Below are 23,289 nucleotides of genomic sequence, written 5' to 3' on the forward strand. Positions count from 1 at the left end.
TTATAATAAAAAAAACGCTATTTGTATATAGGGGAAACACTGCTATGTTAATGTCTCTGTCCCTTTAGGTATCTGAAATGGAGAGTATTTTGTGTAAATACTCTTCTGAATATGTGTCTTTCTGTAATGTACCGAAAATAGATCTATCTTTGGTTATAATGGTTATAGTATATACTCTCTGAATAACTTGATAAATGATCAAAACTCAAGTCCTTTTATTAATCTGTATTTTCATCTTTCTTGTTGTCATAGAAACCGTTAGAAAACATTTTATTTTATATCTGTTTTCTGCAGAGATGTCGTCCGGAGAGCCGCTCTGTGAGCTCCTGCTGAGGGGGGAGGAGACAAGGAGGGAGGTGGGCTGCCAATGGGAGAGTCCAGAGGAGGAGACGAGGAAAGAGGAGACAAGGAAAGAAGTGGGCTGTCAGAGCGACTCAGCAGAACGGAGAGACGCTGCTGTCCAGGTGGATCTGCTGAGTCAACAGCTGGGCTGGAGACACACAGGTGAGACACATCAGTATGTAGTGTCTCTACTTTAAAGAGTCCTCTCCTGCTGATGTTCAGGTGTATATCAGTATGTAGTGTCTCTACTTTAAAGAGTCCTCTCCTGCTGATGTTCAGGTGTATATCAGTATGTAGTGTCTCTACTTTAAAGAGTTCTCTCCTGCTGATGCTCAGGTGTATATCAGTATGTAGTGTCTCTACTTTAAAGAGTCCTCTCCTGCTGATGTTCAGGTGTATATCAGTATGTAGTGTCTCTACTTTAAAGAGTCCTCTCCTGCTGATGTTCAGGTGTATATCAGTATGTAGTGTCTCTACTTTAAAGAGTCCTCTCCTGCTGATGTTCAGGTGTATATCAGTATGTAGTGTCTCTACTTTAAAGAGTCCTCTCCTGCTGATGTTCAGGTGTATATCAGTATGTAGTGTCTCTACTTTAAAGAGTCCTCTCCTGCTGATGTTCAGGTGTGTATCAGTATGTAGTGTCTCTACTTTAAAGAGTCCTCTCCTGCTGATGTTCAGGTGTATATATCAGTATGTAGTGTCTCTACTTTAAAGAGTCCTCTCCTGCTGATGTTCAGGTGTATATCAGTATGTAGTGTCTACTTTAAAGAGTCCTCTCCTGATGATGTTCAGGTGTATATCAGTATGTAGTGTCTCTACTTTAAAGAGTCCTCTCCTGCTGATGTTCAGGTGTATATCAGTATGTAGTGTCTCTACTTTAAAGAGTCCTCTCCTGCTGATGTTCAGGTGTATATCAGTATGTAGTGTCTCTACTTTAAAGAGTCCTCTCCTGCTGATGTTCAGGTGTATATCAGTATGTAGTGTCTCTACTTTAAAGAGTCCTCTCCTGCTGATGTTCAGGTGTATATCAGTATGTAGTGTCTCTACTTTAACGAGTCCTCTCCTGCTGATGTTCAGGTGTATATCAGTATGTAGTGTCTCTACTTTTAAAGAGTCCTCTCCTGCTGATGTTCAGGTGTATATCAGTATGTAGTGTCTCTACTTTAAAGAGCCTCTCGTCCTGCTGATGTTCAGGTGTATCTCGTATGTAATGTCTTCTACTTTAAAGAGTCCTCTCCTGCTGATGTTCAGGTGTATATCAGTATGTAGTGTCTCTACTTTAAAGAGTCCTCTCTGCTGTGTTCAGGTGTATATCAGTAGTAGCGTCTCTACTTTAAAGAGTCCTCTCCTGCTGATGTTCAGTTGTATATCAGTATGTAGGTCTCTACTTTAAAGAGTCCTCTCCTGCTGATGTTCAGGTGTATATCAGTATGTAGCGTCTCTACTTTTACGAGTCCCTCTCTGCGATGTTAGGTGTATATCAGTATGTAGGTCTCTACTTTAAAGAGTCCTTCCTGCTGCTGTTCAGGTGTAGGCCTATATCAGTATGTAGCGTCTCTACTTTAAAGAGTCCTCTCCTGCTGATGTTCAGGTGTATATCAGTATGTAGAGTCTCTACTTTAAAGAGTCCTCTCCTGCTGATGTTCAGGTGTATATCAGTATGTAGCGTCTCTACTTTAAAGAGTCCTCTCCTGCTGATGTTTCAGGTGTATATCAGTATGTAGCGTCTCTACTTTAAGAGTCCTCTCCTGCTGATGTTCAGGTGTATATCAGTATGTAGTGTCTCTACTTTAAGAGTCCCTCTCCTGCTGATGTTCAGGTGTATATCAGTATGTACTGTCTCTACTTTAAGAGTCCTCTCCTGCTGATGTTCAGGTGTATATCAGTATGTAGTTGTCTCTACTTTAAAGAGTCCTCTCCTGCTGATGTTCAGGTGTATATCAGTATGTAGTGTCTCCTTACTTTAAAGAGTCCTCTCCTGTTGATGTTCAGGTGTAGTATCAGTATGTAGTGTCCTCTACTTTAAAGAGTCCTCTCTGCTGATGTTCAGATGTATATCAGTATGTAGTGTCTCTACTTTAAAGAGTCCTCTCCTGCTGATGTTCAGGTGTATATCAGTATGTGTAGTGTCTCTACTTTAAAGAGTCCTCTCCTGCTGATGTTCAGGGATTGTATCTCAGTATGGTAGTGTCTCTACTTTAAAAGAGTCCTCTCCTGCTGATGTTCAGTGTATATCAGTATGTAGTGTCTCTACTTTAAAGAGTCCTCTCCTGTTGATGTTCAGGTGTATCTCAGTATGTAGGTGTCTCTACTTTAAAGAGTCCTCTCTGCTGATGTTTCAGGTGTATATCAGTATGTAGTGTCTCTACTTTAAAGAGTCCTCTCCTGCTGATGTTCAGGTGTATATCAGTATGTAGTGTTCTCTACTTTAAAGAGTCCTCTCCTGCTGATGTTCAGGTGTATATCAGTATGTAGTGTCTCTACTTTAAGAGTCCTCTCCTGCTGATGTTCAGGTGTATATCAGTATGTAGTGTCTCTACTTTAAAGAGTCCTCTCCTGCTGATGTTCAGGTGTATATCAGTATGTAGCGTCTCTACTTTAAAGAGTCCTCTCCTGCTGATGTTCAGGTATATATCAGTATGTAGTGTCTCTACTTTAAAGAGTCCTCTCCAGCTGATGTTCAGGTGTATATCAGTATGTAGTGTCTCTACTTTAAAGAGTCCTCTCCAGCTGATGTTCAGGTGTATATCAGTATGTAGTGTCTCTACTTTAAAGAGTCCTCTCCAGCTGATGTATATCAGTATGTAGCGTCTCTACTTTAAAGAGTCCTCTCCTGTTGATGTTCTGGTGTATATCAGTATGTAGTGTCTCTACTTTAAAGAGTCCTCTCCAGCTGATGTTCAGGTGTATATCAGTATGTAGCGTCTCTACTTTAAAGAGTCCTCTCCTGTTGATGTTCTGGTGTATATCAGTATGTAGTGTCTCTACTTTAAAGAGTCCTCTCCTGTTGATGTTCAGGTGTATATCAGTATGTAGCGTCTCTACTTTAAAGAGTCCTCTCCTGTTGATGTTCTGGTGTATATCAGTGTGTAGTGTCTCTACTTTAAAGAGTCCTCTCCAGCTGATGTTCTGGTGTATATCAGTATGTAGCGTCTCTACTTTAAAGAGTCCTCTCCTGTTGATGTTCTGGTGTATATCAGTATGTAGTGTCTCTACTTTAAAGAGTCCTCTCCAGCTGATGCTCAGGTGTATATCAGTATGTAGTGTCTCTACTTTAAAGAGTCCTCTCCAGCTGATGTTCAGGTGTATATCAGTATGTAGTGTCTCTACTTTAAAGAGTCCTCTCCAGCTGATGTTCTGGTGTATATCAGTATGTAGCGTCTCTACTTTAAAGAGTCCTCTCCAGCTGATGTTCTGGTGTATATCAGTATGTAGTGTCTCTACTTTAAAGAGTCCTCTCCAGCTGATGTTCAGGTGTATATCAGTATGTAGTGTCTCTACTTTAAAGAGTCCTCTCCTGCTGATGTTCAGGTGTATATCAGTATGTAGTGTCTCTACTTTAAAGAGTCCTCTCCAGCTGATGTTCAGGTGTATATTTGTGTTTATAATAAACCTCTGTTCTCTCTCAGGCTCCTCTGAGGTTCTGCTGCAGTGTTTCGCAGTGAGGTCAGATGGTTCTGACGGGGTTCTGCTGCAGCACTGCACCAACCGGACCAGAACCAGAACCATCAAGCCCCCCCGCAGGAGGAGCCCCCCCCCTCCCCTGAAGAGGAGGGCACCCCCCCTGAGGAAGAAGACCACAAAACAGAGTCCGGTGCAACGAGGGCGCCGCAGGGTGTCGGCTGTCACTGACCCCCCCGAGGAGGAAGAGGAAGAGGAAGAGGAGGAGGAGGAGGAAGGTGACCCCATCTGGACTCCTGCTGAAGGAGGTGAGACTTCAATCATCATCAGACCGAGACATATTATTTTATTATATATATATTTATGTATTCTTTATATTAAATCCATTTTTAATATATTTTTTTATATTTTCTAAAATCTAAAAGACTTTTATATTTTTTGTAGGATCTATTTTTTCTGTAATGTTTCGAAAATAGTAGTTTAATAGTATTTATGTTTGTTTATAAGAATATTTGATCATTTACTTTTATTTCATTTCATTAACTCCTTCCTCTCCCCCCTCTTCAGATGACTCTCCCCCCCCTGCCTCGCCTCCCCAACTGGACTCCGACTCCCAGCATGCACCTCTGCGCCCGGTGAAGCTGGAGCCGGGCAGCACCATGTGTGAGGTGTGTGGCAAAGTGATGAAGAACAAGGCGAGCCTGGCGCGCCACTCCTTCATCCACACGGGTCAGAAACCCTTCGCCTGCCACCTGTGTGAGCTGCGCTTCAACCGCAGAGACAACCTGCAGCACCACCTGACGCGCCTGCATCCCGAAGGAGCGAAACATCGCCAGAAACATCGCCCGGCGCCCGCGTGGCTGTGCTCCGCCTGCGGGAAGACCTTCAGCTGCCGATCACGCCTCAAAACGCACGAAGTCATCCATTCGGGGGTGAAACCGTTCCGCTGCGATATGTGTCCCAAAACGTACATGAGAGCCAACGATCTGGAGCACCACAAGAAGATCGTGCACGTGGACGCTGACGGTGGCGAGAAAGCGCCGCCGGTTAGCTCGTTGCTCTGCGACTTCTGCGGTAAAGAGTTCCCGTGCCGCTCGCAGCTCGCCGTGCATTTCCAGGTTCACACGGGCGAGCGGCCGCACCTCTGCGACATCTGCGGGCGTAAATTCGGACGCCAGTATCAGCTGAACCGCCACAAGATCCTGGTGCACAGCAACACCACGATGGACCGCGCGCCGCCTGACGCCCCGTTCCCCTGCAGCGTCTGCGGGAAGCGCCTGAAGTCAGAGGCGCTTCTCGCCGCGCACGGCCGCATTCATTCTGCGGAGCGGCCGCACCGATGTGTCCTCTGTCCGCGCAGCTTCCACCGCGCCGCATCCCTGAAGCAGCATCACGACCGCGTTCACCTCCGAAGCAACGGGGCGCAGAATCCCAACCGCAGGAGGAGCGCCGCGCCATCCAAAGAGTTCCCGTGTTCCATCTGTGGAAAGGTGTTCAAGTTCCGCTCGTTGCTGTCGAGCCACGCTCTGATCCACAGCGACCAGCGGCCGTACGGATGCGACTTCTGCAGCCGAAGCTTCCGGCGCCTCGGACACCTGAAGCGCCACCGAGAGGTCGTCCACGCCAACGGAGAGCGGCCCGCGCAGTCCTTCGTCTGCCACATCTGCGGGAAAGACAAGAAGTGCCGCTCGCAGCTGCAGCGTCACGTCATCATCCACACGGGGGAGCGGCCGCACGGCTGCGAGCGCTGCGGCGCCAGGTTCAACCGCAGCGGGAACCTGCAGCAGCACAGGAAGCGCATGCATGGAGAGGGGGGGGGGGCAGCTGAGGAGGAGGAGGAACCGCACATCCTGTTTGACGACGACATGATGCCGGCGCTCGCCTACAAACAGGAAGAGACGGTGGTGGCTGTCGGCGACACGGTCTGCGAGGAGATAGAGGAGCAGATCGGTCCCTGAACACAACGCCGCTCTAAGACTTTGACTTTAGAACCTGGAGCTGGAGCTCTGCAGAACGTGTTGTATATAAAGAGTAGGTCTCAGAGCTGAACTCTGAGAATTAAAGACTTCAAACGTTTCATCGCCCTCCTTTCTCTTTGGTGTTCACATACAAAAAGCTGCTGACTGGTTTCACCGTGAGGTGCTTCCTCTTGATTATTAAAGAGTTAACCGGTGTGTGTCTCGGTCCCAAAGGCATACTGGATCGTTTGTGACTTTTCTGTCATTTTAAACGACTTACGATACCGTGCCTTATTCCCACTAATGTTTTCGCTATACTCTGACTTTATCCCACTTCTCCATGAGAAATACAACACGTGTCATTTTCCATCAACAAACTGATTTAAGGGTTTTTTCAGAAACTTTATTTTTTGCACAGAACATTTATTGACAGTCTTTGGCTGGAGATTGAGGTGAAAAGCTTTAACTTACGCTGAGCTTCGTTGAACTTTCTAAAGGACGTCAGTTAAACCTGGCTGATGTAGTCGGACACATCCAGGCCGGAGCTCTGGTTCTCCAGGTACTCCAGCACAACGTCTCCCCCGTTAAAGAGGGGCGTTTCTGGGTGAGAGAGCAGGGACAGCAGGGTGTCGTCCATCTGGAGAGCCTCGCCCGTCTGAGGGTGGCACAGACGCAGCTTCTACGAGAGCGGAGAGAGATTCAAGTTTATTCAAATGTGTGAATCAATAACACGAAGAAGAAAATGTGGAAATACTATAATATACTAATAATAACTACTTTGTGTTCAGATAAGCAAAAAGAAATGTCAGTCGTTTTCAACATAAAATACTATGACTCTTTTTGGGGGATATCTACATTAACGTCACAATCTGACACTTATTTCATTGTGCCACCATGTTAATCACAACTGGACCTTCTGTAGACACCCCCCCCCGCCGCTGAAATGCGTAGAGCATGGTCCGAGAAGGACAAACAGATCAACGACACACATGATTCATAGAATTATCTGAGTGTTCTCTGAACACCTTGAAGGCCCTGACGGTTCGCCTCTGCTTAACTATCACTTTTTCCATGATGTTTAAGACATACTTTAATATTTTTAAACATATTACACTGGGACTATTTTTGACTATCGATACTCAACGTGCTCGTCTGATTTTTGCGATACTATTTCTCTTTCCGATTACAAGCTAGTTTAAATGGGAAAAAGTCACAGGATATCAAAAATATCATTTATGTTTAAATATATGAAAGTAGGGTTAGTACGTTTCAAACATCACGGTAAAATGATTTTTCATTAGCATTGTATGTAAAAGAGCTTCACTGTTAACAACGGACTTGTTTTAATGAAGCTATAAGACGGCAGTAAAGGGTCGACGGTCAGATTCTCCGCACCTTGGCTGTCAGGATGTTGTTGCTGTTCTTCAGACTCGCCAGAGAAGCTGCGTAATCCACCGCCTTCCCCACGCTCCACTTAGAACAGAAGAACATCGGCTGGCTCGAGGCTTTGGAGTCCTTCGGGAGATAAACCTGTAAATATGTCCTCTCCGCCTAGAGAGAGAGAGCGAGGGGGAGAGAGAGAGCGCGGGGGAGAGAGAGAGAGAGGGGGGGGAGAGAGAGAGAGAGAGGGGAGAGGGGGGGAGAGAGCAGGGGGGGAGGGGGGGGGAGAGAGCGCGGGGGGAGGGGGGGGAGAGGACTCTTTAAAGTAGAGACACTACATACTGATATACACCTGAACATCAGCAGGAGAGGACTCTTTAAAGTAGAGACACTACATACTGATATACACCTGAACATCAGCAGGAGAGGACTCTTTAAAGTAGAGACACTATATACTGATATACACCTGAACATCAGCAGGAGAGGACTCTTTAAAGTAGAGACACTACATACTGATATACACCTGAACATCAGCAGGAGAGGACTCTTTAAAGTAGAGACACTACACACTGATATACACCTGAACATCAGCAGGAGAGGACTCTTTAAAGTAGAGACACTATATACTGATATACACCTGAACATCAGCAGGTGAGGACTCTTTAAAGTAGAGACACTACATACTGATATACACCTGAACATCAGCAGGAGAGGACTCTTTAAAGTAGAGACACTACATACTGATATACACCTGAACATCAGCAGGAGAGGACTCTTTAAAGTAGAGACACTACATACTGATATACACCTGAACATCAGCAGGTGAGGACTCTTTAAAGTAGAGACACTACATACTGATATACACCTGAACATCAGCAGGTGAGGACTCTTTAAAGTAGAGACACTACATACTGATATACACCTGAACATCAGCAGGAGAGGACTCTTTAAAGTAGAGACACTATATACTGATATACACCTGAACATCAGCAGGAGAGGACTCTTTAAAGTAGAGACACTACATACTGATATACACCTGAACATCAGCAGGAGAGGACTCTTTAAAGTAGAGACACTACACACTGATATACACCTGAACATCAGCAGGAGAGGACTCTTTAAAGTAGAGACACTATATACTGATATACACCTGAACATCAGCAGGAGAGGACTCTTTAAAGTAGAGACACTACATACTGATATACACCTGAACATCAGCAGGAGAGGACTCTTTAAAGTAGAGACACCACATACTGATATACACCTGAACATCAGCAGGAGAGGACTCTTTAAAGTAGAGACACTACATACTGATATACACCTGAACATCAGCAGGAGAGCACTCTTTAAAGTAGAGACACTACATACTGATATACACCTGAACATCAGCAGGAGAGGACTCTTTAAAGTAGAGACACTACATACTGATATACACCTGAACATCAGCAGGAGAGGACTCTTTAAAGTAGAGACACTACATACTGATATACACCTGAACATCAGCAGGAGAGGACTCTTTAAAGTAGAGACACTACATACTGATATACACCTGCACATCAGAGGAGAGGACTCTTTAAAAGTAGAGACACTATATACTGATATACACCTGAACATCAGCAGGAGAGGACTCTTTAAAGTAGAGACACTACATACTGATATACACCTGAACATCAGCAGGAGAGGACTCTTTAAAGTAGAGACACTACATACTGATATACACCTGAACATCAGCAGGAGAGGACTCTTTAAAGTAGAGACACTACATACTGATATACACCTGAACATCAGCAGGAGAGGACTCTTTAAAGTAGAGACACTACATACTGATATACACCTGAACATCAGCAGGAGAGGACTCTTTAAAGTAGAGACAATACATACTGATATACACCTGAACATCAGCAGGAGAGGACTCTTTAAAGTAGAGACACTACATTACTGATATACACCTGAACATCAGCAGGAGAGGGACTCTTTAAAGTAGAGACACTACATACTGATATACACCTGAACATCAGCAGGAGAGGACTCTTTAAAGTAGAGACACTACATACTGATATACACCTGAACATCAGCAGGAGAGGACTCTTTAAAGTAGGGTCTTACCTGTGGAAGCCCCTTGTCTCCCGCAGCATGAAGCTTCAGTTTCATTAACGCCACTTTAGCTGCTGTGGTGCTGCTCTTCGCTCCTCTTCGTCCTTTAGCTTTAGATGTGTCCTTTGAGTCTGAGGGGGAACACAGACAGACGTACAGCATATTAGAAACACCTCTTTTTGAATGCATGCTTCTCGTCAACACGAAGGCTCTTTTCTGCTGTAACAATAAGCGTCTCCTCCGTGGGACTAATTAAGGTATTCTGATTCTGTGGACAAATACGGAATCACATTAGAAATTAACTCTGAAACTCACCTACGATTTTTTGCACCAGCTCTTTGGTGGCGGCCATTCGAGGCTTCTGGACCTCCAACTTCTCACACTCGTGATCGTCTTGGTGACGGTGGCTGTGAGGCAAGAAGAAGACAAATGTTAGTTTACCAGAACAAGAAATGCATCCCTTTTTATTCCACTACAAAAACTTGAAATCTTGCGCAGTATCCGTGTCCAGTGTCTCTCCTCCTGATATGAGACACACTGACTTCAGAAGTGACAGTGAGATGTCAGGTCTTGTTTTTAGACAAAGCATCATCTTGTTCAGTCAAATAATCTCACTTTGAGTCGTTTCTCAGATGAAACACATATTTATTTGGAAATCACCAACGAACATCAGGAAACTAAACCTTTTGAGGCTTATTTTGAAACAACATTTCCTGATTCTGGTGAAATATAGTTCACAATGAGTTCTCCTGCTAGTTCAAAGTGATTTATCTAAATATCGTTTCTTATCTCTAGACGTCTCACCGAGCTCATGTTCACTTGTTCTATTGGCAGATCTTTTTAGCTTGTTTTCATTATTCTTTAACTTGTTGTGGAGCAGCATGTTTACGTACGCCAGACAGAGCTGTCTCCCACACTGCGGACAGGCGACAGGCAGCAGCTCCTTCCCTCTGCAGTCTTGAAACGAACACGGATAACTTTATTTCCTCCAGTCGTCCGAGGCTCCGCCTTCACCGGCTCCTGGTGAAAGAAAAGGGTCAAAACATTTAAACAACTGAGCCGAAACAGATCTAACGTTAAAAGTGTGTTTCTAAAGATGGAGCACAGCGTACCTCCGAACACGAGTGGGCCTCTCTGCTCCTGTGGTCCAGGCTGAAACAAAAATACATTTCATCAGAAACAAGAAGTAGTTAAAGCAAAAGTTCATTTAATTACCATTTTAATTTAATGCAACTTCGTACGTCTGCTTCCCTGTAGTTCAGAGAAACATATTGTGCATTTAACACATATTAGTATATTTAAGAACTGGGACGATACGTAGTGAGCAATGATTAAATCCTGTTGGTGGTTTATGTACAACTTTATTAGTTATAAATATATCTGTGACGGATCAGCTGATAAAATGAGAATGTAGCTTCGACTTTTACTCAAGTACAAGATCTGAGTACTTCTCCCACCTCGGTAGTAAATGAGCAAATGATGATTGTTTTAAAGCCTTGTGTCTTTCTTAATACTTTTCAATCTGTGGACATTTCCTGAATTCTTACCAGAAACTTCCGCGGCACAGATCACAGACGAACGGGAGGAAATCTGAATGAGAAGAGAACAGCGTCAGTCTGAGAGGAAGACATAACAACAACACATTGAAGCCTGAAATGGTTTTAACTCCCGAGGGACATTTAGGCCCCGCCCACACGGAGACGAAACGGGTGTTATCCGCTATAGTTCTTTATCGTATGGACGGTTCGCTGCGATTTAGCTAAATCCACCGCGGAGAATAAACAGAAGGGCAACAATGGCAACCATGCTCGGGGGGGGGGGGTCTTCTTCGCTGCTTTTGGTATTGCTATTTTACAGCGCCACTTACAGGTCCGGCATATGTACTACAGGGTCTCCAGCGGGTCGAGCGGTCTCGTGTGGACAGACGGCTTTTTTGGTGTCGACATTGGTTCGTTTCCGTCTCCGTGTGGACGGGGCCTTAGTTTAGAAAAAAAGCTCATGTTGATTTCTGCTGAATGACATCACAGGTCACTGTTAGACGCTTTTATCCAAAGCGACTCACAGACTCAACACTGAGGGCAATCCCCACAGGAGCACTTTGGGGTGAAGAGTCTCCGGGACACAACGACATGCTGACTGCAGTGGGGTTTGAACCTGTGCCCCCCTGATCCCAACACCAACGCTCTATCCACGACACCACACGCGTCCGTAAATGTATGAACCCCTCAGACCACTTGTTAGTCAATAACTCTTCTTATTGTATGTACATTTTATACACACAAATCTACATTAATGAAAGTGAACCACTTAATGAGTTTCTTTACTTTACTAATAATAATAAGTCATGGTATTTATTTGAGCTCTTTTCCCAGTGCCCAAAGCTCTTTACATTACATATATTAGACATGTAAAACATCAATACAGTAGAGTTTGTATGTAATCTGTATTTGTATATCTAGTCTGTTTGTCCCTGTCTTGAATTCACCTGTTCATTTAGAGAGATAGATACTTTGAGGAATACAATACTTAAAATACTTAAAAAAGTGGAAAAGATAATTAACTAATTAAATTAAAAATATTATATAAAATGTAAAAAATACAAACAAAAATATCTCAAATATTCTGGATATTCAAATAAAAAGTAAAAAAATACAGATCTTTTTTTAAGAAAATGAGAAACTCAAACTATGGATCATTTGACTCCAGATTGCAGCACATATTTAAAAGCACATGAGCATAGCTTTGACATTACAGGATGGTGGATATTAAAGAAATAACCCTAAAACAACGAACATGAAATCATACTTTAGTTTAATCTATATTGTATATATTTCTCAGTTGAGTTAGCATAAGGAGGCTAGTAAACATTACAAAGAGGGATTCTCTACTTCTAAATAATATCCGTAAACTAATGTTATAGCCTCAGAAAATACCACAACTACTAATGACTAATTAAACACACTTTGCCAACCATATTGTTTAAGTTATAACAACTCTACCGTTGGCGTTTGATGCTAATTATAACAGTTTGGTTAGCAGTTAGTATGCTAGTTAGGAGCTAGTTTACCAAACATGTAACGCTAAGGAAGCTAAACAGTCGCTGTTTATCAACACAAGGTTTAAAGAAATTATTCTAAAACAATTAACATTAAATCATACTTTAGTGTAATCTATATTGTATATATTTCTCAGTTGAGTTAGCATAAGGAGGCTAGTAAACATTACAAAGAGGGATTGTTTACTTCTAAATAATATTCTCAAACTAATGTTAAAGCCTCAGAAAGTACCACAACTACTAATGACTGATTAAACACACTTTCTCACCCACATAGTATACATTAAAACAACTGTGCGCTGGTGTTTTATGCTAATTATAACAGTTTGGTTAGCAGTTAGAAGCTAGTTTACCAAACATGTAACGCTAACGCCAGTTAGTTAGCTCACATGCTAACGAAGCTAAAGAGCCGTTATATTGTGTTTCTTCTGAACACAACTCCAGAATAACACAGGTTAATAAATGATCGTATTGTGAGTGAGAGGAGAGGATACACACCGTTTTGGTGGCAGGAATCGATCCGGCAATGCTTCCCGATGTTAAATTCAGCCATGATTACAAAGCGAGTGGAAAACAGCTGATGAAGTAAACAACGCTTCTCTCTTCTTCGGTGGTTTAACGGCAGTAGGCGATAGGCGCAATACCGCCACCTGCTGGATGAGAGTGGAGCAGGAGAATGGCAGGGGTAAACAAATACAAAAAACTAAATAATAAATACATGAGAAAGAAAACAACAACATTAAATCTTCTCTATATTGTCGATTGGTCTGAAGACATGTTTTAACAGTCTGAATACTTCCTGGTGTCAACATGAACTTTGACCCCAGCAGTGAAACCACGTCACCGAGTTTCACCCACTACGACCATGGATGTTAGCAGTGTAACGTACCCCTTTATATTTAATAATAAAAACAAATTAGTATTATTTTCTTCCCTAAAATAAAAATAAAACGTTCGAAACTTTTTTAAATTGTAACCGATCTGTCAGGTGTCATGACGTCACTCAGGTGTGCTGAAACCACGTGACCGAGTTTCACCCACTACGACAGATTTATATTCATTTACTTTATTTTTAATAGTGAAAGAGTATTAATTTACCCCTTTATATTTAATAAGGAGTTTTTTTATAATCATTTTCTCACAATAAAAAAAAACTTTTAAAAACATTTTTTGAATTGTAACCGACCTGGGGAGGGTGTCAGGTGTCATGACGTCATTCAGGTAATGGTGAAAGGTGTGTTGAAAGGTGCGTTCACTGGCTGGTTTGAATTGAAAGCAGTCCAACAGGAAAATCCGCCACCAACCGACCCGTCTGAAAGAAGAAGAAAAAACACTTTACAGTAGGGCAGCGAGGCTGGGACACTCGATCCACGAAGCTACTATTTAACCTGAAAAGCTGCTAAAATGAGTAAAATCGCGAAGTTATTCAAAGGGAGCTCCAGCTCCAGTTCTTCCAGCTCTTCGAAGTCCAAACACAGCCGGTCCAGAGGAGGCCCTTCCCCGCAGGAGGCCATCCACAAACTGCGGAGACGGAGGAAATGCTGACCAAGAAACAGGACTACCTGGAGAAGAGGATCGAGCAGGAGCTGACGATAGCCAAGAAGAACGGCACCAAAAACAAGAGAGGTACAAAAACACACACATACGTGTGTGTGTGTGTGTGTGTGTGTGTGTGTGTGTGTGTGTGTGTGTGTGTGTGTGTGTGTGTGTGTGTGTGTGTGTGTGTGTGTGTGTGTGTGTGTGTGTGTGTGTGTGTGTGTGTGTGTGTGTGTGTGTGTGTGTGTGTGTGTGTGTGTGTGTGTGTGTGTGTGTGTGTGTGTGTGTGTGTGTGTGTGTGTGTGTGTGTGTGTGTGTGTGTGTGTGTGTGTGTGAGCATGCCAGTTGGAACAGTGAACGATCGCTATTGTGTACTTGTAGGGTGTAATGGTATTATACACAAATATTGTAGGAGCACAGGTGTGTGTGTGTGTGTGTGTGTGTGTGTGTGTGTGTGTGTGTGTGTGTGTGTGTTTACTTTTGGCTTCTATTTTGGACACGTTTTAAGAGAAACAACACAGGTAAACAAGTATTGAAGAGGTTGTTTAAATATATCAGATTCCGTTTTTATATCCAGGCAGAGGTGGTAGAAGTACTTGAGTAAAAGTAGAAGTACTCAGATAGTAAAAGTACTTGATCACTTTACACCTCTGTATCCAGGTATCAGATATTTGGCCTACAGTGATTTTCTTTATTTGTTGAAGATAACAGTTTCGTCAGCAGCAGCGAGTTGAACAGGTTTGTAACGAGAGAGAAAGAGATTAAATAAAACTGAGTTATAGTTGAGTTTCCCTTTACAGGAAACTGTGTGTTTTCAGTACAACTGTACTTAACATATATAACCTGCAACTTATCCTAATATACGTATTCATGCGAGTTAACTGAAACCTCATGCACCTTATAGCATTACAGTTAAACATACACGTGGAAATACAAATGTAATGCAGGTTATTATTGTGCAAGAAATTGATAATTCGATATTAAATGGAAGTGTTTCTGGTTGGATGCAAAGTTGAGTCTCATCTAATGTTTTCTCGGGTGAAGCCTTGCCTGTTGAATCACCTCAGACTATACAAAGGGAGGAACCTGTTGTCTTTGACGCCCAGCACTGCCAGGTATTTATTTAGGCGCTGTCTGAGAAATAAAAACATGATCCTCCTCCGTGTTGTTTCTGTCCCAGCCGCCCTGCAGGCGCTGAAGAGGAAGAAGCGTCTGGAGCAGCAGCTGACGCAGATCGACGGCACTTTGTCCACCATCGAGTTTCAGAGAGAGGCTCTGGAGAACTCTCACACCAACACTGAGGTCCTGAAGAACATGGGCTTCGCTGCCAAGGCCATGAAGCAGGTCCACGAGAACATGTGAGAGAACTGAGCAGAAAGAAAATATAATCTGTGTTGTTTTAATCAGCTGTGTGTAAACTCCTAAAGACACACACACACACACACACACACACACACACACACAAAATGCTATAACACCCCTGGCTGTGAAATACAAATGATGTGCAATATATACCTGGCTGCTAAATCTTCAGAACTGTTACAGGATGTGTATTTTGTAAATAATGCATTCTTCTTAGTTAACATGAAGCTGTCGTTGGCTCTTTTCGGCTGTGACAAATGTACATTTCCCGTCTGTGGGACGAATAAAGGGATTCTGATTCTCCTGTCCTCTCACCGTCCGTTCTCAGGGACATTGATAAGATAGACGATCTGATGCAGGACATCACGGAGCAACAAGACGTCGCTCGAGAAATCAGCGACGCCATCTCCGGACCTTTTGGAGAGACGTTTGACGAGGTACGGATATTTCACTCTAGCCTACAGAACAGAACAGCTTACACAGAACCAGAGGAGGGAAGTAGTGGAGTACAAATACTTTGTTACTGTACTTAAGTACATGTTTCTGGTATCAGTACTTTACTCCACTACTTATTTTTCTGACGATTTTTTACTTTGACTTCTTACATTTAGAACTCAAATACCTGTACTTTCTACTTCTTACATGTTGAACACAAATACCTGTACTTTCTACTTCTTACATGTTGAACTCAAATACCTGTACTTTCTACTTCTTACATGTTGAACCCAAATACCTGTACTTTCTACTTCTCCACATGTTGAACTCAAATACCTGTACTTTCTACTTCTATGTGAACTCAAATACCTGTACTTTCTACTTCTTACATGTTGACACACAAATACCTGTACTTTCTACTTCTTACATGTGAACTCAAAATTACCTGTTACTTTCTACTTCTTACATGTTGAACCCAAATACCTGTACTTTCTACTTCTCACATGTTGAACTCCAAATACCTGTACTTTTCTACTTTCAACATGTTGAACTCAAATACCTGTACTTTCTACTTCTACATGTGAACTCAAATACCCTGTCCTTTTCTCTTTTACATGTTGACACTCAACCTTACTTCTACTTACATGTTGAACTCACATACCCTGTACTTTTCTACTTCTTACATGTTGAACTCAAATACCTGTACTTTCTACTTCTACATGTTGAACTCAAATACCTGTACTTCTACTTCTTACATGTTGAACTCAAATACCTGTACTTTCTACTTCTTACATGTTGAACTCAAATACCTGTACATTTCTACTTCTTACATGTTGAACTCAAATACCTGTACTTTCTACTTCTCACATGTTGAACTCAAATACCTGTACTTTCTACTTCTTACATGTTGAACTCAAATACCGTTACTTTCTACTTCTTACATGTTGAACTCAATACCTGTACTTTCTACTTCTTACATGTTGAACTCAAATACCTGTACTTTCTACTTCTCACATGTTGAACTCAAATACCTGTACTTTCTATTCTTACATGTGAACTCAAATACCTGTACTTTCTACTTCTACATGTTGAACACAAATACTGTACTTTCTACTCTTACATGGTTGAACACAATACCTGTACTTCTACTTCTCACATGTTGAACTCAAATACCTTTTACTTTCTCACTTCTTTACATGTTGAACTCAAATACCTGTACTTTCTACTTCTCTCATGTTGAACTCAAATACCTGTACTTTCTACTTCTTACATGTTGAACTCAAATACCTGTACTTCTACTTCTTACATGTTGAACACAAATACCTGTACTTTCTACTTCTCACATGTTGAACTCAAATACCCTGTACTTTCTACTTCTTACATGTTGAACTCAAATACCTGTACTTTCTACTTCTCACATGTGTGAACTCAAATACCTGTACTTTCTACTTCTTACATGTTGAACACAAATACCTGTACTTTCTACTTCTTACATGTTGAACTCAAATACCTGTACTTTCTACTTCTTACATGTTGAACTCAAATACCTGTACTTTCTACTTCTTACATGTTGAACACAAATACCTGTACTTTCTACTTCTTACATGTTGAACTCAAATACCTGTACTTTCTACTCCTACATGTTTGAACACAAATACCTGTACTTTCTACTTCCTTACATGTTGAACTCAAATACCTGTACTTTCTACTTCTTACATGTTGAACTCAAATACCTGTACTTTCTACTTCTCACATGTTGAACTCAAATACCTGTACTTTCTACTTCTTACATGTTGAACTCAAATACCTGTACTTTCTACTTCTTACATGTTGAACTCACTAATACCGTGACCTATAGCTTTTCTACTTCTTACATGTTGAACCCAAATACCTGTATTTCAACTTTCTACTTCTTACATGGTTGAACACAATACCTGTACTTTCTACTTCTCACATGTTGAACTCAAAATACCTGTACTTTCTACTTCTTACATGTTGAACTCAAATACCTGTACTTTCTACTTCTTACATGTTGAACCCAAATACCTGTACTTTCTACTTCTTACATGTTGAACACAAATACCTGTACTTTCTACTTCTTACATGTTGAACTCAAATACCTGTACTTTCTACTTCTTACATGTTGAACCCAAATACCTGTACTTTCTACTTCTTACATGTTGAACACAAATACCTGTACTTTCTACTTCTTACATGTTGAACTCAAATACCTGTACTTTCTACTTCTTACATGTTGAACTCAAATACCTGTACTTTCTACTTCTTACATGTTGAACTCAAATACCTGTACTTTCTACTTCTTACATGTTGAACTCAAATACCTGTACTTTCTACTTCTCACATGTTGAACCCAAATACCTGTACTTTCTACTTCTTACATGTTGAACTCAAATACCTGTACTTTCTACTTCTTACATGTTGAACTCAAATACCTGTACTTTCTACTTCTCACATGTTGAACACAAATACCTGTACTTTCTACTTCTTACATGTTGAACCCAAATACCTGTACTTTCTACTTCTTACATGTTGAACACAAATACCTGTACTTTTTACTTCTCACATGTTGAACTCAAATACCTGTACTTTCTACTTCTCACATGTTGAACCCAAATACCTGTACTTTCTACTTCTCTCATGTTGAACTCAAATACCTGTACTTTCTACTTCTCACATGTTGAACTCAAATACCTGTACTTTCTACTTCTTACATGTTGAACACAAATACCTGTACTTTCTACTTCTCACATGTTGAACTCAAATACCTGTACTTTCTACTTCTTACATGTTGAACCCAAATACCTGTACTTTCTACTTCTTACATGTTGAACTCAAATACCTGTACTTTCTACTTCTTACATGTTGAACACAAATGTGTTTGGAGTCATTGCGTGCCCCAATGTTTAGAGACAGTAATCTGATTACTTCCCTGGTTTCAGGACGAGCTGCTGGCTGAGCTGGAGGAGCTGGAGCAGGAGGAGCTGGAGGAGAACATGAAGAGGATGGGAGGATTACCCAGCGTGCCGAGCAGCAAACTGCCCTCAGCGAGACCCAGCAGTCACCGAGCGAGTAAGAGACACATATATCAGAGGGATTACTGCAGTACTTCCTATACTCTAAGTTTTCCTAATCGTACTTCTACTCAGAGGTCGGAGAAGAACTCAGATCTTAAGTAGAAGTTCTCAGATCTTGTACTTGAGTAAATGCAGGAGAAGTAATCTATATCCATGTCAGAAATAAATAAATACAATAAGCTAAATGTTGGCAGTGACCAGGTAAAAGTATCTCAGAGGAAATTACTGCAGAGGACAAGACAGACAATATGCAATAATAATCAAAACAGCAACAGCAAAACATACATTCTTTATAAAACCTCTCAACACTGTAATATTTTACTTTTGTCACTTAGTTTTCCTAAATTGAAGTACTAAATTATGTCTTCATTTCTGTTTCTGTAGTATTTTAGAGAACATTTGTAATTTGTCCAGAATATTTTACATAGATTAGAATTGGGAGGGATGAACCCCTCTTTAAGGGCACACATGCAGAGCACACAGTGACATGTGTTCTCTGCTTTTAACCCATCCTAGCACCAGGAGTCTAGACCCAGGAGTCTAGTACCAGGAGTCTAGTACCAGGAGTCTAGTACCAGGAGTCTAGTACCAGGAGTCTAGCACCAGACTCCTGGAACTAGGAGTCTGGTACCAGGAGTCTAGAACCAGGAGTCTAGTACCAGACTCCTGGAACTAGGAGTCTGGTACCAGGAGTCTAGAACCAGGAGTCTAGTACCAGACTCCTGGAACTAGGAGTCTGGTACCAGGAGTCTAGAACCAGGAGTCTGGTACCAGGAGTCTAGTACCAGGAGACTAGTACCAGACTCCTAGTTCCAGGAGTCTGGTACTAGTCTCCTGGAGTCTAGAACAGGAGCCTAGAACCAGGAGTCTTTCATTCTCTGTCGTTTTTACCAAGCATTCATTGAGAGCCTTATTTGTTTTTCTTGTATCTGCTGGTTCCATAGCCTTACACTGAAAGACAGGAACAGCATTGTTAAAACCTGCTCCAAGATCATCGGCGTGAAACAGAGAGACTTAAATTCCTTCTGTAACCAACAGATTCTGCGGAAAGCAGAGAGCATTCTGAATTCTCCAGGTCATGTACTTTCACATGAATTCTGTCTGTTGCCATCAGTGCTGATCAAAGGACTAATCGCTTTTCTAAATCATTCATCCCTTTTAAATTCTTGAAAAGGCTTTTAACTTGATTATTTATTTATTATTGTGATGCTTTGAACTATTTATAGTGTAAATTGGAATTATCCACATCTGTGCTCCCGGGTGTATCTGTGTGTTTTCTTCTTGTATGTTCCTGCCTGTGTTCATGACATAAGCTGCTGCTCATAACCAATTGCCCCTTGCGGGATTAATAAAGTTGTTGATTGATTGATAGAACCAGGAGTCTAGAACCAGACTCCTGGAACTAGGAGTCTAGTACCAGGAGTCTAGAACTAGGAGTCTGGTACCAATAGTCTAGAACCAGGAGTCTGGCACCAGGAGTCTGGTACCAGGAGTCTAGAACTAGGAGTCTAGAACTAGGAGTCTAGTACCAGGAGTCTATAACCAGGAGTCTAATAATAATAATAATAATTCCTTACATTTATTATAGCGCTTTATCAATGACTCAAAGCGCTTTACATATACACACATTACACATATATGATACATGCAATGGTCAGATACTGTGGACAATACCCACAGGAGCAAGTTCAGGTGAAGTGTCTTGCCCAAGGACACACCGGCTGGAACTAGGAGTCTAGTACCAGGAGTCTAGAACTAGGAGTCTGGTACCAATAGTCTGGCACCAGGAGTCTAGCACCAGGAGTCTAGAACTAGGAGACTAGAACCAGACTCCTGGAACCAGGAGTCTAGTACCAGGAGTCTAGAACTAGGAGTCTGGTACCAATAGTCTAGAACCAGGAGTCTATAACCAGGAGTCTGGCACCAGGAGTCTAGAACTAGGAGACTAGAACCAGACTCCTGGAACTAGGAGTCTAGAACCAGGAGTCTAGTACCAGACTCCTGGAACTAGGAGTCTGGTACCAGGAGTCTAGCACACCAGGAGTCTAGCACCAGACTCCTGGAACTAGGAGGCTAGTACCAGGAGTCTATAACTGAGTCTAGTACTAGGAGTCTGGTATCAGGAGTCTAGTACCAGGAGTCTGGTACTAGGAGTCTAGTACTAGGAGACTAGAACTAGGAGTCTAGTACTAGGAGTCTGGTATCAGGAGTCTAGTACCAGGAGTCTGGTACTAGGAGTCTAGTACTAGGAGACTAGAACTAGGAGTCTAGTACTAGGAGTCTGGTATCAGGAGTCTAGCGCCAGGAGTCTGGCGCCAGGAGTCTAGCGCCAGGAGTCTGGCACCAGGAGTCTAGTACCAGGAGTCTAGCACCAGACTCCTGGAACTAGGAGTCTAGTACCAGGAGTCTAGCACTAGGAGTCTGGTACAAGGAGTCTAGAACTAGGAGTCTGGTACCAGGAGTCTAGAACTAGGAGTCTGGCGCCAGGAGTCTAGCGCCAGGAGTCTAGCGCCAGGAGTCTAGCGCCAGGAGTCTAGCACCAGGAGTCTAGCACCAGGAGTCTAGCGCCAGGAGTCTAGCACCAGGAGTCTAGCACCAGGAGTCTAGCGCCAGGAGTCTAGCACCAGGAGTCTAGCACTCCAGAAGTTTAGCAATCCAGGAGTCTAGTGTATACTTGTAAAGCGCCTCGATGACTTTGAGGTGTGGCGCAGTGGGCTGTGCATTGACCAAGGGGGCGCAACCCGCCTCCTCCGCTGCATCTGCAAAGCCGTTGTGTCCTTGGGCAACACACTTCACCTGAATTTGCTCCTGTGGGTATTGTCCACAGTACATGACCGTTACATGTACGTCTGATATGTGTGTGTAGTGTGTATCTGTAAAGCGCTTTGGGTCATGGAAAAAGCGCTATAATAAATATAAGGTATTATTAAGTAGTGCAGGAGAAGTAAACTATATCCACGTCAGAGATGAACACATGCAGTCGGCTAAATGTTGTCAGTGACCGAGTTAATGCAGAATAAGATAAACGGGAACAGCTGATTAACCCTGATAACTATCCCATAATAACCTGATTAACTTTCCTTCTCTTTGCAGCCACTAAGAAGAGAGTTGAGGACGAGGACGACATGCGGACGCTGGCATCGTGGGCGACTTAATCACGTTACCTCTCTCTCTTTTAGCTTTTAATTATTAAGGGGAAATGAAGAGCGTTATATTGAAGCCACTTTACAGGTGATATATATCGAGGATAAGTGAAGGATTAACAGAGGGTAGATGTGTTTATCCTCCTAGCTGTTGTTGTTGTTGTTGTTGTTGTTTTACAGCGTGTACAAGAAGTACTTAATTAAAAATGAAGGTATGAGGAAACCACTGTTTCTAATTGTAAATAAAGTCTGATTTTTGCATTAATGTTGTAAATAAACTGCTTGGATCAATAAACTAATCTCCTACAGTTGGTCTTAAAGTCTTCTCTTATTTACTTTCTTTACAGGGTCTTGGAAATAGTTTCAATCACAAATGGAAAGTAGATTTTTCACGGTTACATATTCTCAGAAGTACTCAGTAACAAGTACAAGTAGTGCATTCAAATGTGTACTTAAGTAAACAAGTATTAGCATCACCATATACTTTAAAGTCCCAAACGTTAGAGCTGGTTTCGGATTATTCCCCATGCTCCTCCTCCTACATGTAGTTTATTTTATTGTGTTTTTGTTGCATCTTAATTCATTTTAAGAAAGGCTAGTCTCTGTGACCTTTTGACCTGTGCTGGACTGATCTATCTGAATGCACCTGATCAAGTGAGATGCCGCCTATCACAGCGCTCTGAGATGAGTTACTAACTGTAAAGCACTGACTCATCACTGTCCCCTGTATGCCAGGCAGGTCTGCCTTCACTAACTGTACGGAGGCTCAGTCACTGGTACGTGTTCATCTACAAAGCCATGCTGGGTAAACTACCATCTTACATCTGCTCTGATCACACAGAGAGTGGCAGGGAGCTGTTGCCTGAGACCTCAGGATGTGGTCTTGCTACATGTGCCGAGTGCTAGGACTGACTTAGGGACGAAAGCTTTTATGTGCGCTGCTCCTCTAACTTGGAACGGTCTGCAAAAAGAATGGAAACGGAGCAATTTGGTTCCACTGCATGTTTTTAAATCTCGGATAGATGCTATGATACTTGATTCTGTTGGTACCTGTAAATGTCGATAGGTCTGTAAATATGATGTCCTTATTGTTTTCTGTTGTTTCATGTCTTCATGTGAACCGACTTGCTGCAGGTCTCCCTTGAAAAATAGATCGATGATCTCAATGGGATTCACCTGGTTAAATAAAGGTTTGAAATGAAATGAAAAATGTTATGTTTTACAATGTTTGTTTCTGTAAAGCCCACTGAGTTGTGTTGTGATATTGG

At 42.2% G+C, this 23,289-nt stretch overlaps 3 protein-coding genes across 3 annotated transcripts; 2 read left to right on the forward strand and 1 right to left on the reverse strand.

The window, feature by feature from the left end:
- The first annotated feature begins 210 nt into the window (after positions 1 to 210).
- On the forward strand, positions 211 to 6,158 carry LOC117560039 (zinc finger protein 708-like). The gene is made up of 3 exons (XM_034236790.1): positions 211 to 504; positions 3,972 to 4,271; positions 4,531 to 6,158. The coding sequence occupies exons 1-3, from the start codon at positions 297 to 299 to the stop codon at positions 5,919 to 5,921; spliced, it is 1,899 nt and encodes a 632-aa protein (XP_034092681.1). The 5' UTR covers positions 211 to 296; the 3' UTR covers positions 5,922 to 6,158.
- Positions 6,159 to 6,302: 144 nt separating this feature from the next.
- zfand1 (zinc finger, AN1-type domain 1) lies at positions 6,303 to 13,832 on the reverse strand. Its single transcript, XM_034236792.1, is given in 10 exon segments — positions 6,303 to 6,600; positions 7,317 to 7,472; positions 9,408 to 9,526; positions 9,711 to 9,802; positions 10,289 to 10,376; positions 10,379 to 10,415; positions 10,508 to 10,547; positions 10,943 to 10,985; positions 12,949 to 13,103; positions 13,637 to 13,832. Coding segments are annotated over 10 exon segments (927 nt in total). The 5' UTR covers positions 13,660 to 13,832; the 3' UTR covers positions 6,303 to 6,426.
- chmp4c (charged multivesicular body protein 4C) lies at positions 13,662 to 22,329 on the forward strand. Its single transcript, XM_034236793.1, is given in 6 exon segments — positions 13,662 to 13,972; positions 13,975 to 14,076; positions 15,167 to 15,344; positions 15,677 to 15,785; positions 18,744 to 18,873; positions 21,972 to 22,329. Coding segments are annotated over 6 exon segments (699 nt in total). The 5' UTR covers positions 13,662 to 13,854; the 3' UTR covers positions 22,034 to 22,329.
- The last annotated feature ends 960 nt before the right edge of the window (positions 22,330 to 23,289 follow it).

This window comes from Gymnodraco acuticeps, unplaced genomic scaffold (assembly GCF_902827175.1).
Source record: "Gymnodraco acuticeps unplaced genomic scaffold, fGymAcu1.1, whole genome shotgun sequence".
Taxonomy (NCBI): domain Eukaryota; kingdom Metazoa; phylum Chordata; class Actinopteri; order Perciformes; family Bathydraconidae; genus Gymnodraco; species Gymnodraco acuticeps.

What these genes read in the sequence shown, in the direction of transcription:
- LOC117560039 (XM_034236790.1), top strand. Translation starts at nt 297, where the DNA reads ATGTCGTCCGGAGAGCCGCTCTGTGAGCTCCTGCTGAGGGGGGAGGAG. An exon ending in GCTGGGCTGGAGACACACAG is followed by an intron (nt 505 to 3,971) that starts GTGAGACACATC and finishes GTTCTCTCTCAG; the next exon opens with GCTCCTCTGAGGTTCTGCTG. An exon ending in CTGGACTCCTGCTGAAGGAG is followed by an intron (nt 4,272 to 4,530) that starts GTGAGACTTCAA and finishes CCCCCTCTTCAG; the next exon opens with ATGACTCTCCCCCCCCTGCC.